General features: G+C 40.3%; 1 protein-coding gene and 1 pseudogene across 1 annotated transcript in view; one reads left to right on the top strand and one right to left on the bottom strand.

Annotated features, from left to right (window-relative positions):
* Positions 1-8,960: 8,960 nt before the first annotated feature.
* Positions 8,961-10,409, top strand: LOC105293799 (annotated as a pseudogene).
* A 1,286-nt stretch (positions 10,410-11,695) lies between these two features.
* The window catches only part of SPINK2 (serine peptidase inhibitor, Kazal type 2), an 8,178-nt gene continuing 4,393 nt past the window's right edge, over positions 11,696-15,480 (bottom strand). The window contains exons 2-5 of the mRNA XM_011362669.2: positions 15,436-15,470; positions 14,566-14,609; positions 12,493-12,602; positions 11,696-11,761 (exon numbers count right to left, since the gene is read on the bottom strand). Of these exons, the coding sequence (XP_011360971.1) occupies positions 11,716-11,761; positions 12,493-12,602; positions 14,566-14,609; positions 15,436-15,470 (235 nt within the window). The 3' untranslated portion in view covers positions 11,696-11,715. The remainder of the gene's footprint in view (positions 11,762-12,492; positions 12,603-14,565; positions 14,610-15,435; positions 15,471-15,480) is intronic.

Genomic DNA, 15,480 nt, shown 5'->3' with positions numbered 1-15,480 from the left:
TCTACAGATGGCCACTACCCACACTGGGTAGTATGCCTCAAGATGTGCCTCAAGAGGCCAAGCCACAAACTGAGGCTTGCTGCTGCTAGTACCAGGTTTGGGGCTACTCAGCAAGAGGTAAGGGGTATGCTGAGGCCAAATGTTGCTTGCTTAGATTTTGTAAATCTTTGAGAAATTTTAGGTAGGTCCACAACATGAGCCAAGACAGGTCATTTGTATGAAAAAGTCACTGAAAGCAGCTTGAGTGGGCCAGCAAATTAAGTAGGACGAGGTGTCAGGGAATCACCAGGGCTGGGTGACCAGTGTTAGCCTGATTGATGGAGACTCAGATATGGTGGCCTCCTGCATCTGCAAGCTGGGCAGAGGAGGGCTCAGCAAAGGAACTATGCTCTTTGCCAGCCCTTCTGTGTGGGAGAAATCTGCCCCTCCAGCCCTTGCCCCAAAGCCAGACAACTCAGTTCCTACCCATATGTCTCTGGCGCCTCCCAAACTGCTGCCGTAGCACTGGAACTCAGAGCAAATGAATCTGTCAACAAGTAAGTCTTCACATGGGCCCCTTAAGAGGAATGTCTGTGACTTCAGAGGCTCTTCATCTCACTCAGCCACAATCCTTGCTGTTTTTCACAGCTAGAAGTTGTGGAGACTTCTCAGCACTGAAACTCTGGGCTGGGGAACCCCGTGTGGGGCTGGGACACTTCACTCTTCTGGAGGGATCTCCTTAACTGAGATATTTTTCCTGATTCTCAACCACCACACGCAGGAATAGGACTAGCCCCTTTCGTGTCTCCGCTCCTCCTACCAGCCTCCTACTGACCTCTTCTGTGTGTCCCAAGTTGTAGGACTTCTGTTCAGCTAGACTTCAAGCAACTCCCAATGATGGCTATTCTATAGTTTTGTTGTAATTTTGATGTGGTTTTCAGAGGAGGAGAGTGCAGCATTTACCTACTACACCTGAAAATATTCATTATACATGATTTTATAAGGGTGTTCATCAAATAAAGGATTTGAGGGTGGACATGAGAAGGAGTCTTCTTAGACTTGTTATTATTAGATGTGAAAATTTTTGGAAAATCTTAGAAGGGCTACCTAGTGAGGAATGCACCTTATTAAGATACTCTTTTACGAAAGGGACTGCTATCTCATGTGACAATCTCTAGAATATTTTCAGCTAGAAACTATCAGATCCAGAAAATTATCTACAGAAGTGATTCTCCAATTATAGTCCCTGATCAGCAGCATCAGCATCCTCAAGAAACTTATTAGAAATACTAATTCTCAAGCCCATCCTAGACTTACTGAACCAGCAACTCTGGGGTTGAGACCCAACAACTTGTGTTTTAACAAGCCCTTCAAGTGATTCCGATGCAGGCTGTGGTTTAAGAATCACCACTCTACAATAACTAAGTTTGTTTTGTTTTTAACTTTATTCTTTAAAAAAAGAGAGATGATTTGAGAATAAGTGCACTGATGCTGTGAAATGAACTAAATATAGGATTGTTGAATTAGTAATGTAAATGTATATACACACTCATGTATGACCAGGGTTACCCAAGTTTCAGAAGTTTCCCTAGAGCTGAGGGGGTGTTAGTCTCACATTTAATCAGAGTCTGCAGCAAAAGCTTTCCATCTGTTTCAGTGGCCCTATTCACGCCACTCCACCAAGGGGTAAAGGGTTCCCAAGATAGAGCTGGTAGCCCCTAGTGACATGGTTTTTTTCTTTCCTTTACACCATGGCTCTCCTCTTCCCAGGCACACATACTGTCTCTGAAGGGGCTGGAAGCCAAGGTGGCCAAGGTCAGCTGCCCCTAGAAGTCTCCTCCCTCAGGACAATCTCAAATCTTCATGCTCAGTCCAGTTGGCTCTACTAGAATGTCCTACTGACTCTGGTTTCAATCTCTTCTTTAAGGGTCACAGTCCATAAGTTCAATTTCTGCATGTCTGAACTGTAACTCTCAAATGGATTCCACTTCTTTCTCACAGGACTTCTGGACCCTATGTGAAGCAAGGAGTATGTTTGGATATCTGTGTTTGTCAGTATCCCTGACCATGGCAAAATGATTTATAAGCTCTCAGAATATTCTCTAACAATCAGGAGTCCGACCTGTATAAACCTCCTAGAGGTATTGTCTAACTTCACATGCTAGCCTCACCTGACCTTACCCAAATGATCTGTCAGACATATCCATCCATCCATCCATCCAAAAACACATGTAAGCACATGCATATGCAGGTGCTTTAAGTCCTTTCTGGAATAAGGCAGAATGTGTGTTTGTGTGTGTATATATAAAAATGACTCAAAAATATAATTTTATATATTATAAAATATGACACTCATTACTAAGTAATAAATGTAACCTTAGGTGAAGCTAATGTAAACATTTATGCCTTGGTCTAATATGAGCCCATCCACTTTTCCATTTATGTCAACTCACTCTGTACTTTTTGCTAGTACTCTTCAGTGGCTACATCAATCTTTTTTGGAAGGAAATGAGTCAAGACTTATGTTCACCACTGAAAATTTTGACTCTCTGCAATAGGTCAAATGTCAGACCAAGAACAAATTAACCATACCTTCATAGCTTAACTACTGCTGTTGTTATCTATTAGAAGCTTTGTTCACTTTCAAGGTGCTTTCTGTAATATGCCAGCTACAGCTGCCACTCTCTTAAAATAACTTCTCTCTTTCTGTATGATTTTTGCTCTGCTTTTATATTGAGGAAGGGGACGTGTTAACTGACTTGTTTAGGAAAAGAACAAATTCTAAGTAGTTCTTAAAGCAACACCAAAGGACCTGGATGGTCTCCCCCAGTGTACAGGAAACAGTGACATAATTGTTATTTTCTGAGCAACACTATCAAACTCCCTTTGGCATTATCTGCTCAACATTTTTCCATTAAAAATTTCAGGCCCCTAGTGGTTACCAGAGGGTAGGGGAGGAAAGTTATTTTCTGAGCAACACTATCAAACTCCCTTTGGCATTATCTGCTCAACATTTTTCCATTAAAAATTTCAGGCCCCTAGTGGTTACCAGAGGGTAGGGGAGGAAAGGGGAAGAGTGAGGTAGATGGGATAAAAAGGCTCAAATATGTGGTGACAGAAAGAAATCTAACTATGGACAGTGAACACACAATGCAATATATATATATGCCTTACTGTTAAATTGTACACCTGAAACTTGCTGGATTTTGTTAACCAATGTCACTACAATAAAAAAATTAATTTAAAAAAATTTCAGGCCCACTATGTGCAGACTTCCCTTGGCTTAGGGATAGAACATCTGTGTGCAAGTCTTGATGAATGAGCTAGTTGGAGGTGGATAGTTACCCATTTAAGAAGGCCTGAAAATATTCCACTATTATAAAGTAAGTGTTTCTAAAAGTATGATTTTGTAGATCAGCCACCTGATTTCTTATTTCTGACATTAAAATAGTATTGGGCAAAGAATCTAACTTAAAAATGTGATACAGAACAAGCTTAGCCTTAAAAACACCTCTCCTTATGCCCGTATCATCCAGTTTCCTGGTTTGTAGAACCCTAACCCAGGGAAATCATCAGCTCATTTGAATTACACTGCCAATACAGGGATGCCAAACAGGCGGCAATTCATGTGCCAACTTTGATTAGCTTGTATGGGCTGCCAGCCGCACAAGTTCACTTAACCAATTTCAGACTGTTTCCTAAACCATAAAGTCGAGACACAACAGCCCCAAGTTACGACCAAATTATTTCTGGTTGATAGTCAAAAGGGAGGCCATCAGGAATTTAAAAATGCTATTTCCTATCACAAAAATTATAACGTTGATCACAAAAGTGGAACAAAAAAAATTCCAACTATATTTACGAACATTTATTAAGCCCTAAAAACTATGTGGCAAATTCTCCTTTTGAGAGATTTTTCTGCCTGACTTAGACTTGTTGTACCTTATTAAATATATGATTTAAAGACAACTTTTTCTAATAAAGCATCCTCTGGCAAACAAAGGATTTCTCCACATCTCTAAAGACTAACGTACCACATTAAAAATTAAAGTCATCTGTCTCACAAATATTCATTGCTGATTTCATGTGCATGGGTGCCTCTGAAAGTCTTTGAGTGGTAAATGCTTCTCCAGTGCCACCTTGCTTTTCTTTTTCAGAAAGATATTGCTGAATTCGATAACTGAGATCCTCAAACTTCTATTCTGCCCACAGGAGAACCTTTAACCAGCAGTTTGGTCCATGTTGCCAGGCCAATGTGATGTCCTTGACACTTGGTCCCAGATATTTATTGGTTTATCTATTAGCTTTGGTATCTGTGGTGGAGTTCTTATTTTCGGTAATAAAAGTCATATAAAGTAGAGGTCAAAAGTCAAAGCATTTCAAAGTACAGATGAGAAATATACATGAAAGTGCTTTATAAAATATAAAAAAGACTTTGTAAATGGTAAATAACCAGGCAAATAGTGGATATTATGCATTATCTGAAGTAATGCATATGCTCACCAGGGCAGAAGTTTTAGCTAGGGTGAAAGACAACAAACCAGAGGGAGACTGGGATGCAGGAAAGCCAAAGAAAGGTTGGAAGCTTCCTCATAAACTTGCCCTGCTACAGAGAAGCCTTCTCCTCTTAGGCTGGTCACTAGTCCCAGCATCAGAGCTGTTTGCTCAGGTCAGCAAAGCCTAAACTTCCTTCTCTGGCAGTTTTTCAAATCCCAGCTTTTCCAGTCACAATCTGAGAGCATTGCCTAACCCCTACTCCAGAGGGTAAAATTGTTTCTATTTTTTCATTTCCCATCTCTTTGCCTAGGGCCTTGACCCCAGGTTAATTCCAGCTGGACCATTCGTTCAGTTTTATTCATAGAAATGGTGTCTTCAAAGAATCAGAGCATAATAGCCTTTATTTAAGAACAGTTCGAAAGTGAATTGGGATTCTCCCAGGTTTGGGACAGTGACAATGAATTAGAGCCGCATCACTTAGCTGGTTTCAGGATGAGCTGTTTGAGCTGCTGGCAGCAGAGGTTCCCAGGGAACCACTGCCCCCTTGTGTCCTTGTCTCAGTGCTGGCCAGGAATTATTCCATGACGGGGAAGAACTTTTGGCAAAAGTCTGTAAAAGATTATTGGTGGGCTATTTCTGGCTCTCAGATTTGTTGGTTCAAATAAAATTTTCTTTCATCTCATAGCTTTTGAAATTATAACCTTTCTTCCTCCCGCACTGGTTTCTAAAAAGGCATATTTTATTATAATTGTTGAAATAGTATATACTCCTTGAAGAAAAAATTGTGTATGATAATTAATTTTTTTTCTTTCTCCATATAAGGAAACCTAATTTTACTTGAGGACAGGAAAGAAAGCCACAAGAACTATGAAATCTAATTTTATCATAAATGTCATGTAAATATGATATCTTTTCCACGATAAGAAAATTAACTTTTGAATTCGCCAGAGTACTAGGAATTAGAGTTGCCTTTTTCTCCTAAAAAATATAAAGTATAAAAGATAACACTTTAGATCCTGGAATCTCATAAAATTTGCCTGTAATTTCCATTCTGTGGATTAAGGATACCGTAGTGAATGTAACTATTAGACACATTAAATTGAATATCATTTTCCAGACAGGAAAATAAAAACTCCTGCTATAAAGATGACCTGTGGAAGTTAGGAAATTGGGCAGTCTAAAGGAGGCAATTATTAACAACTGCTTTCAAATGTGATTAGCCTTGTTTCTAAATGTTGCATACATATGTTACTCTTCCCCAAACTATGGAGAATATAGAAACAAAGGCTTAGATCTGGGCATTATAGGAGAAGCTGAGAATGAGTCGTTTATTTCCCCAAATTCCTTTTCTTCTGTATGTTATTTGTTGTCTGTATCATCTAGACATGTAGACTATGCAATATAAAAATGGATGTATAGTGTCAGAGAAAGTCAGTGGACAAGAACTGAAATGGGCTGGAAGTTTAACATAGTGTTAGCTGCTTTATCTGATCCATTATTTTCTTTGGAGACCTGTGACTAAGAAGATATTTTGGTGGAGGCCAAAATATCTGATATTTGATGAGGGGTTTGGGGAGCAACAGGTGAAAGGAGCCTTGGAACAGAATTTCTCAATTTTTTTGATCCTCAGATCACTTTAATTCTACAGGAAAAAAGCTCCACAGACCACCTCCTGTATATCACTTTAAAAACTGTATATGGACATTTTACCATTTTCAACACAGAAAAATAAAGCTTCCTTCTGTAAAGGTAGCCTATGAGAGTTACATAATTTGGTAATTTAAACGATCCAGTTATTGGCAATTGCAAATAACCATTATTATATATATTACATATAAAATAATGCTGTATAAACTTAAACAACTTTATCCACCAAAAATCTATTGAGTATTAAACTATTAATAATAACTCCTCAAATTCTCTGATCATTGTTATTACACATTTCTGTATGCTAACATACTTGTAGTCTGTGCCATTTTTTGTGCTCTATTTTTTAAATCTATTTCTATTCTTTAAAGTATGTAAGATTCATGTCATGGTAGAAGATATATATCTCATATATTTAGTGGGATTTTTATTTTAGACCAGTCTATGGAGATGACCTGAAGAGTCCAAAGAGATCTACTTCACCAGCCTTTTATAAAAGCAATAACATAGAGTGCTCAACTCTAGGGCATATGGGGGCAAAGAAAAAGATGGGGCTCACATTACTCAAGAGACAGCTCAGCAGGGCTGAGGATGCAGAAAGCCAGCCAGGGTCACAAGTACATGTATCAGGTTCACAATTTTAATCGTTCTGATGGGTGGTTTCTCTTATCATCTCAATTGAGCACCTCCACTCTGATAGACTGTTTCATCCTCCCCTTCCTGGGGAGGGTGAAAAAAGGCATAGATGTGAGAGGCTCTGCTCATCCCTCTGGCAAACAAATCAGAGTTGTGACAGAAACAAGGAGCAAACAGCAAGGAAAAATTGCCTGGGATCAAAATGAACAAGACATACAACTAGCAAGAAATCTAAGAAATCACCCTGCAACAGCAGGAGGTAGGACAGGGCTAGGATTCAGGGCTGCCCGGCCCAAGTGGCTGAGTGGGATGGAGGCTGCAGCAGCAGCAGCTGCAAACACCTCTTAAAGGGGCCTTGTCTTCGAGCGGAGTTCCGCAGTGACAAACCTGCTCACTCTGAGCACCAGCGCCGGTTTGGCTACACAAGGATTTACAGGTTGACACTGAGTTGTCAGAGTGAGGACCATGGTGAGTCTCTCCCCTGCAGAAATGCTAGCGGTATCTATTGTTCCTCTGTTGAGCTCTCCCCGCTCCCAGTGCGCAGACTCAGCACCGCCATAGCAAAGACATCATCACACTGGATAACAGAGCTCGCTCTGTCCAGAAGATTCCCTGATACCCTGCCTTCCCCAACTCCTGGCCCATCCAAGACACATCCAGGTGTATCCTCAGCAAGTCAGGTGATTTTTGCTGAGCAGCCCAGACTCACACTTGTGGCAGCTGGCTTCGGTTTCTGGGGTGGCCTTTTGAGGCAGCTATAAGCACAGCATCTGTGGATTGCTTGCTAAATCTTAACAGGTGGCCCCAGAGGGGCAGAGGCTTGGGCTAAATTTGGCCTGCAGCTGAACCCCTCTCAGGACTATGCCACTGGACAGCCACCTACTCCACAAATCCACACTAACAAGACCAGGAGATTTAGAAGCTTTGCTTAGCACATAGAAACAGACACAAAAAGGCAGCCAAAATGGGAAGACAAAGAAGAAGAAACCATATGAGAAAACAGAACAGAGATTCAGAAATAATGGAGTCAAGCAATCTAACAGATGCAGAGTTCAAAACACTGGTTATAAAGATGCTCAATGAACTTTTGGTAAGGGTAGATGAATTCAGTGAGACATAAGAAACATAAAAATGGAAATGGAAATTATAAAAGGGAACCAGTCTGAAACGAAGAACACATTATCTCAGAAGTACATTAAATGAAATAAACAAAGGAATAAGCAAAGTGAATAAAGAAGAGGATCAAGTGACCTATATAGAGTGTGGGAAAGCCAAGGACATTCAATCAGAATGGCAAGAAAAAAGAAGCCAAGACTATAATAATAATTTAAGGAACCTATGGGACACTATTAAAGGTAAAAATGTCCATCTCATTGGCATATCAAAAGGAAAATAAGATGTTGAACAGCTATTTGAAGAAATAATGATGGAAAACTTCCCTAACCTGGTGAAAGAAATAGACATAAAATTCTAGGATGCTCAGAGAGCCCCAAAAACCAGGAACCCAAAGAGGCCCACAGCAAGACACATCATAATTAAAATGTTTTGGGGCAGGAAGGAAATTCAGGGGAGTTAGTGGTTTTGTTGTCATTATTTTGTGAGGCCTGCTAGGCATTCTTTCAGTCAACAAATATGCACTGAGTTAAGCATTGTCTCAGGTATTGAAGATGCCATGATAAGCAAGATGGGCAAGATCTCTATCCTCTGGGAGCTTCTATTCTAGAACTCTCCACAGACTATTGGACTATTCTTTCTACTATTTACTTTGGGTAATTATAATTACTACATGTCACTTTTAATATAAGGAGAAAAGCAGGTTTATAGGACAGGGGTGTGTGTGTGTGTGTGTGTGTGTGTGTGTGTGTGTGTGTGTGTGTGTGTGTGAGATTTTATACTTAGGGAGAAAGAAAAGGAGCTTATGTTCCAAAAGGTTAATATTGGTCACCTCTGGAGGCCAGGATGGGCAAGACTTTTACTTTTTATTTTTATACACTGGTGTATCTTTTAATTTTCCAAAGCAATCTTTTGTAAAACTTTTAGGCCAAAAATAACTACAGGACATTACTTGTGATATGTTTATGTTATACAGCTTCCCACTTCATTGCCTGTCTTCTATATAAGAGCAGAGGACTGAGAATGTGGAGTCTTCTGGTACAGACTGTTTCGAATGTGTTCTAGCTTTTACAGTGCTTTGCACAGCCATGGCGTGTGGTCCCAAGAAGCATCTGCAGTGTGCAGCAGCTCCAAAGCATTAAATGCTAGATAAACTAACCAATGTGTTTGCTCCTCATCCATCCACCAGTCCCCCACAAGCTGAGAGAATGTGTGCCTTTAATCATTTTCCTGAGAAACAGACTGAAGTATGCCCTATCTAGAGATGAAATAAAGATCTGTATGCAGTGGTTTATTAGGACTGATGGCAAGGTCTTAACTGATACAACCTATGTTGCTAGTTTTATGATGTCATCAGCAATGACAAGATGGGAGAGAATTTCCGTCTGATATATGCTACCAAGGATTGCTTTGCTGTTCATTGTGTTACACCTGAGGAGGCCAAGTACATGTCGTGCAAAGTGAGAAAGATCTTTGTGGGCCCAAAAGGAATCCCTCATCTGGTGACCTGTGATGCTTGCACCATCCACTACCCTGATCCCCTCATCTAGGTGAATGACACCATTCAGATTGATTTGGAGACTGGCAAAGTTACTGATTTCATCAAGTTTGACACTGATAACCTGTGTATGGTGACTATGATGCAAGACAGGGCAAATTTCCCCGAGTTGGTGTTGGGGAGACCAACCCCTGCACCGAGAGAAGAGGGTCTTTTGACAGAGAGTGTAGAAAGAATTCAACACACACGCTAAAGTTAGAGTCAAAGGGAAAGTTTACTAAAAAAGGGGTAACTCCACAGACAGAGCGTGGTCTCCTCACAGAGGCAGAGAGTGAAAGGGACAGTGCAAGAGATAGTGAGAGACAAAGTAAAGGCACTGAGAATGACCACAAGAGACTTGGAAAGACAGCGAGTAGGGAGCCGGGTGTTCAGGGAATTCAGTTTATATATCATTCTTTCGTTTCGGTGAGTTATTGTTTAAAAGTCTTGATGAACCCATTTCCTTTGTTATGGACATACAGTGATGAAAGGGAAGGGTATGTAATGTGAAAAGATAAGAATATGTAGAGTGAAAGTCCTGCTGGCAGTTCCTAGCCTTTAATCCATAGGTTGCCCATGGTTTTTGGGAATGACTCTTGGTTCGTTTCCCCTTCACAGGTGTGGAGAATGGGTTATTAGCAATCCCAGCAGAAATATTCCTTTTTTTCTGAAGGTGTCCTCTTGGCCTGGCTGTAGAGCTGATCAGCATATTGCAGTCTGTGGCTTGATTAATATTTTAATTCCTTTGCCTCCTCCCTACATTAACTGGATGTGCTGAGGAAGAATTGGTGTGACCATTAACAGAGGGAGTCTCTCTGATGATGTAGTTCATGTTAAAGATGCCAATTACAACAGCTTTGCCACCTAGCTCTCCAACATTTTTGTTATTGACAAAGGCAATAAGCCATGGATTTCTCTTCCTTGTGGAAAGATTATCAGCCTCACCATTGCTGAAGAGAGAGAAGAGACTGGTGGCCAGACAGAGCAGTGGGTCAAATAATCTCTAGGTGACATGATTGGAAGAGTCTTGTACTTAAAGAGAGCATAGCATGAAAAAAAAAAAAACGTGTTTTATAACCTTGAGCAAATTGGCCTCCGTCGGCCTCAAGTTCTTTCTAAGACAGGTGCTTGAAGGAACAGTAGCTACTATTTCAGCGGTTTTTATGTGCCGAGCACAGTGCTAAGCATTTTCCTCACAACAGCTCCATGAGTTGAGCATTATCCCCATTATCCAGAGAAGAAAACTGAAGCACAAATAAGTATTGGAATCAGAATTCAAATTCAGGTTTAGGTGACCCCAAAAAGCCATATTACTTCCACTGCACACTTATCAACCGCTTCTTACCTCATGTCTCACGGTTTCCTGTATTAGAGTGCAGTTAAACCCAGGACTTGACTCAAAATCCTCTACCTGGAAAATGTTATTTTAAATTAAAATAGTCGCTTTTATTCTTTATGTTGTATCAAACTCTAAAACGGGGTATCTCAACCTCAGCACTACTGACATTTTAGACTGAAAAATTCTTTGTTTGAGCTGGCCTATGCACCATAGAGTGCTCAGCCACATCCCGGGCCTCTCGCCACTAGATATCAGAAGCACCCATCCTCCAGCTGTGACACAAAAATGCCTCCAGACATATTGCCAAATGTCCCTTAGGGTTGAGAAACACTGCTCTTAAAGGAAGAAGATGCCAAGTTCCTAAGTTAACCAGAAGGAAAACTGTGTTGAAAGGAGATATTGAATCTACTGAATATTTTTAACCTGACTGAATTATTTGACTTTACCAGCTTGGCCTAAAGTCAGCTCCAAATATTTCACAGTTACTCGCCATGTGCAAAGCACTGTACCAGTTACACAGAATTCTCCAAGATTCAGGGAAATGGGGAATTAGAATAAATCTTGGCTCTCAACGATGACTCTACTTCTCTCAGAGTGAAATTCACTTTTGCCTGAAAGGAGAAGAGCCACCCAAAGGTTGCAGAGTGAGAATAGATATTCACCAGAGAACAGCCATAATTGAACACAATGCTGATTTTATTCCAACTCAATAAAGCAAGGCACAAGTCATCGGGGCAATAAGCTTAACTAAAGGGACAAAAGCCAAAAAAAACAAGTTTTTTTTTTCTTTATTTCTGTTTTAATTATTAGTCACTGTACATGGCTTTCTTCCACACCTCCTCTCAGAAAATGTGGGTTAACAAATCTCATGCAAAGAAACATAACAGAAGAGAAAAAGGGAAAATGAAATTCATCTAGTGTGTAGTTGATGGTGGTTTCTCCAATTTCTCTTTCGTAAACCGCTCCATCAGCACGGTCCGCTTCGGATTATTTTAATGTCATGACTATCTTCCCTGCAAATTGAACAACCATAAAAACAAAAACATTTTTATTATTTACCATACTGACACTGTCCCACAATTGTATTAAAAAGACCCATGTCATTGTACATTAGATTCTGTCTAGGGTGACATTTGCATAATCATTTTTTAAAGCTAAATCAATGAGTCACAACTCGGTCATTTTTTCTCTAACCCAAGGGCACAGGTCACTAACCCCAAAAAATCATTCTGAGAAGACCTAGGTAATTCAGGGTTGATTAAAGTCAGAGAATGGACCCCTGAAATACAAAGCAGCATACCTAGAGGAGTCACGATCTCCTGGTCAGGTGTGTTACATGAAGGGCACCAGGTATAAAACACTAATTACTTAGCATTCTTTTGGTACAGTCATTAAGACCTATTTCCCAACTAGTACTGCAGGGTGTGCAGGTCACCTACACATGCCTTTTGAGTTTAAAAGAACATTTAATATTCCATAAAGTTTAAATATTTCTTAATTTCTCTTAATCCATGGATAGTAACATAGTTTGATTATCTGGTCTACAGTTGCACACGTCATTCTCTAACTTTGACTTGGAAAATGCACTGAGGAATTCTGTGTCTTCTTAAATGTCAGTCTGAAAACAGAACTATGTCATATTTCATCTTTATTTCCAAGAAAAGAGGCACTATATTATAAATAATGAAAATTCAAAAAAAAAAAGAATAAAAACTTGTCTATTCTATACTTTAAATTATGTTACCTGATTTTCATGCACAAAGTACATTCGTTGGGATAAGTGGACATGTCACTTCCACACACAGGGTTAAAGTCTCTGGGGCATCCTGGTAATCTGTACTGATCGCAGTTTGGCTAGAAAAAAGAAAGGAAGACAGAAATTAGAGAATAACTTGAGATATTCTTATCACAAAATAGTGGAGGGGAGTACAAAGTCCCATGTCTCCCTAGATTTCCTAGAAACATCCTACAAAAATATTTCTACTTTCCAAAAAAAAGAAAAAAAGATTTTTCTAATGAAAAAATCAGATGCAATGTTGAAGCAATGGTTTGATACCTACTACGTAAGAAAAGAATCTCTAAAGAAGGTTCAGTGTGCTGATTTTTAAATGAAAGTCCAAGACATGCCACCATACCTACCTTACTGTCCTCTAGCTTCATAATTTGCACTCACTACAATCTCCATGTGGATGTGCTATTACATTCTATCTCAGTCCCTTGACATAATGTTGAGACACACTCAGGAATTGAATCTTTTAGTCTGGATTTTTCAGATACTGGCATTTAACCCCCAGCACTAAAGAAAGCAGCAGGTTCATAACTGGATTTTAGGGGTACCTATGGGTTTACTTGTGTCCATCCCAAAAGATATGTTGAAGTCCTTACCACCAGCACCTCAGAATGTGACCTTATTTGGATATAGGGTCTTTATATAGGTAATCAAGTTAAAATGAGGTTATTAGAGTGAACCCTAATTCAATGTAACTGGTGTCCCAATAAAAAGGGAAAACTTGGGCAGTGTCATACACTAAGGGAAATCATGTGACAACACAGAGAGAACCCCACTTATAAGCCAAGGAATGTCTGAGGCTACCAGATACTAGGACGGAGGCATGGAACAGATTCTCCTTCATAACCCTAATTTTTTAGTTCTTTCACCTATACCTAATTTAATAGCAATTTTTTTTTTAGCCTCTAAATTATACCCCACGAGATGCCAACTAGAGGAAGTCACCTCTAGTAGACTGTTCCTCAGTGCTTCAGAAGACATTCTCTCTCGAAAAAGGGCCACCTCGCTAATTTATTTATTTATTTCTTAGGTTGAATGGTAATGTAGAGAAAGTGCATTTATATCTTCTTTGGAGGAAGAAAATAGAGTGTGAAGGCTTTCAAGACGATGTCTACTCTGAAATGAATACTCAAAAGTTACCTAACCCCTTGATGTCAATATCCCTATATGTAAAATCATAATATCTATCTCACAAGGCCATTCTGAGCACTGAGACACTGAATATACCAATGGATGATGCTGGACCAGATATTAAAATAGATCTCTAACCATATCCTGCAGCAACCTGCCCAAGAAACCAACTCATTATTTAGAATAACCAGCCCAGGAAGCCAGCATGCTGTAAGTCAGACGGCTATCTCTAGTGACAGTCTAAGAAGCCGAATAATAACCTCTGTAACAATCGGCCCCAAACGGCCAGGACTCGATTAGTAACCAACAGCTTCCCTAATTTTTGTCCCCACTTCCAACTTAGAATCAATCAGGGAAAGCCAAATATTCACTCCTAACCAATTACATAGGATACCTGCTTCTAGTTAGCCCAACTACAGGCCAACAGCCTGAAATCAAGACACACCTGAAGCCTTCCATTCTCTCACTAGAAAGCTTTCCTACTCCTCTGCCTGCCTTTGAGTCTCAGCCAAAATACAAGTGATGTGGTTGATTTCCTTGTCACAGCAAGCTCTGAATAAATAGTTTTTGTTTGTTCTCATTTGGTTGGTCTTTTGCTTCCACAGAATTTAACTTGATAACGTACTGCACAAAAAATGTCTAGTACAAGGTGTAACTATTAGGCCAAGGATTTTCTGAATCATTAAAGGAGATATTAGAGGAAACAAAGCCCTGGAGTCTTCAAGAACTGAGCTATTTGCATTTTTGATCTGTATCAAAAGCCTGCGTGGGAAGCTGGTTTCTAAAGCAGTCAACAGTTTCAAAAGTGGCAGATTAGAACTGAAAACTATCCCCCAACCCAAATCATTGGGGGCTTCATTGTGTTAATAGAAACAATACAAGTAGTTTCCTACTTACTGTTCTATATTCTGCAGATGGACCAAATTGACTGTGCATAGAGGCTGCAAGAAGAAAACATTTTAGAGCATGTGATTAAGTCAATTCTTGTTCATAAGGGTCTTAAAATCCACGTTGTGATTCATTCAAGCTGCACCTTCTCCCTTTCCCTCAGATGCCTAACTTCTTTGCACCACTCCCTTTCACCCCACCAGCCACCCAAAATACGCGGTTGTTTTCTGGCACCTCTCCTAGCAGGCACACAAAAGAACATTTGGTACGGGTTTCATAACTGACCACTCTAATAAGTTTGCTTGAGAAAGAATTATGGGGCTACAAAATAAAAGTCAGAGAAGTAACTCCTAATAATTTATTTTTTTCCTCTGCGGCTCAGGGTAATGAATATAAAACTTAATATTACGTGTTACCATTTCGACTCCATTTTAAAATGGGCGTCAAGTCTAGGTGAACTAACTCCCCTTTCCCATAAGCCCTGAAGTGCCCTGACGCACTTGGCATTCACTATTCCTAATTTCTGTACATCTTATGCCGAGGTTCATTCAGTTGGGCCACTGTACATAAAAACTCAACTCCTGATCTTGAGCTCCAGAAAATCTGCTTTAAGGGAGAAAGAGCAGACAGCAGGGTGTCACTGAGAAGCTGGGAGTGAAGCTCAAGCAAGAACTGAAGGATCGCAGGCTCCATAGTCACGCTCCCTCGCCCCCAAGTTCGTGTTGCTAGAGGACTGCAGCGGGGCCCTAACGGCCAGTAACGGGTGCGCGGAAGGACGCCAGGGACTCCGGGGTATAGGGGTGGGCAGTCTCTGACGAGACCGCATCTCATTATTCCTCCGCGGGTTCGAGGTTGACCAGGCCAACTGATGAGCGTTACCTGCCCAGACCCTGGCCAGGAGCAACAGCACCAAGCTCAGCGCCG

Source organism: Pteropus vampyrus, unplaced genomic scaffold (assembly GCF_000151845.1).
Source record: "Pteropus vampyrus isolate Shadow unplaced genomic scaffold, Pvam_2.0 Scaffold77, whole genome shotgun sequence".
Lineage (NCBI taxonomy): Eukaryota > Metazoa > Chordata > Mammalia > Chiroptera > Pteropodidae > Pteropus > Pteropus vampyrus.
Note: the sequence above shows the minus strand (reverse complement) of the source record. Positions and strands in the feature narration are given on the sequence as shown.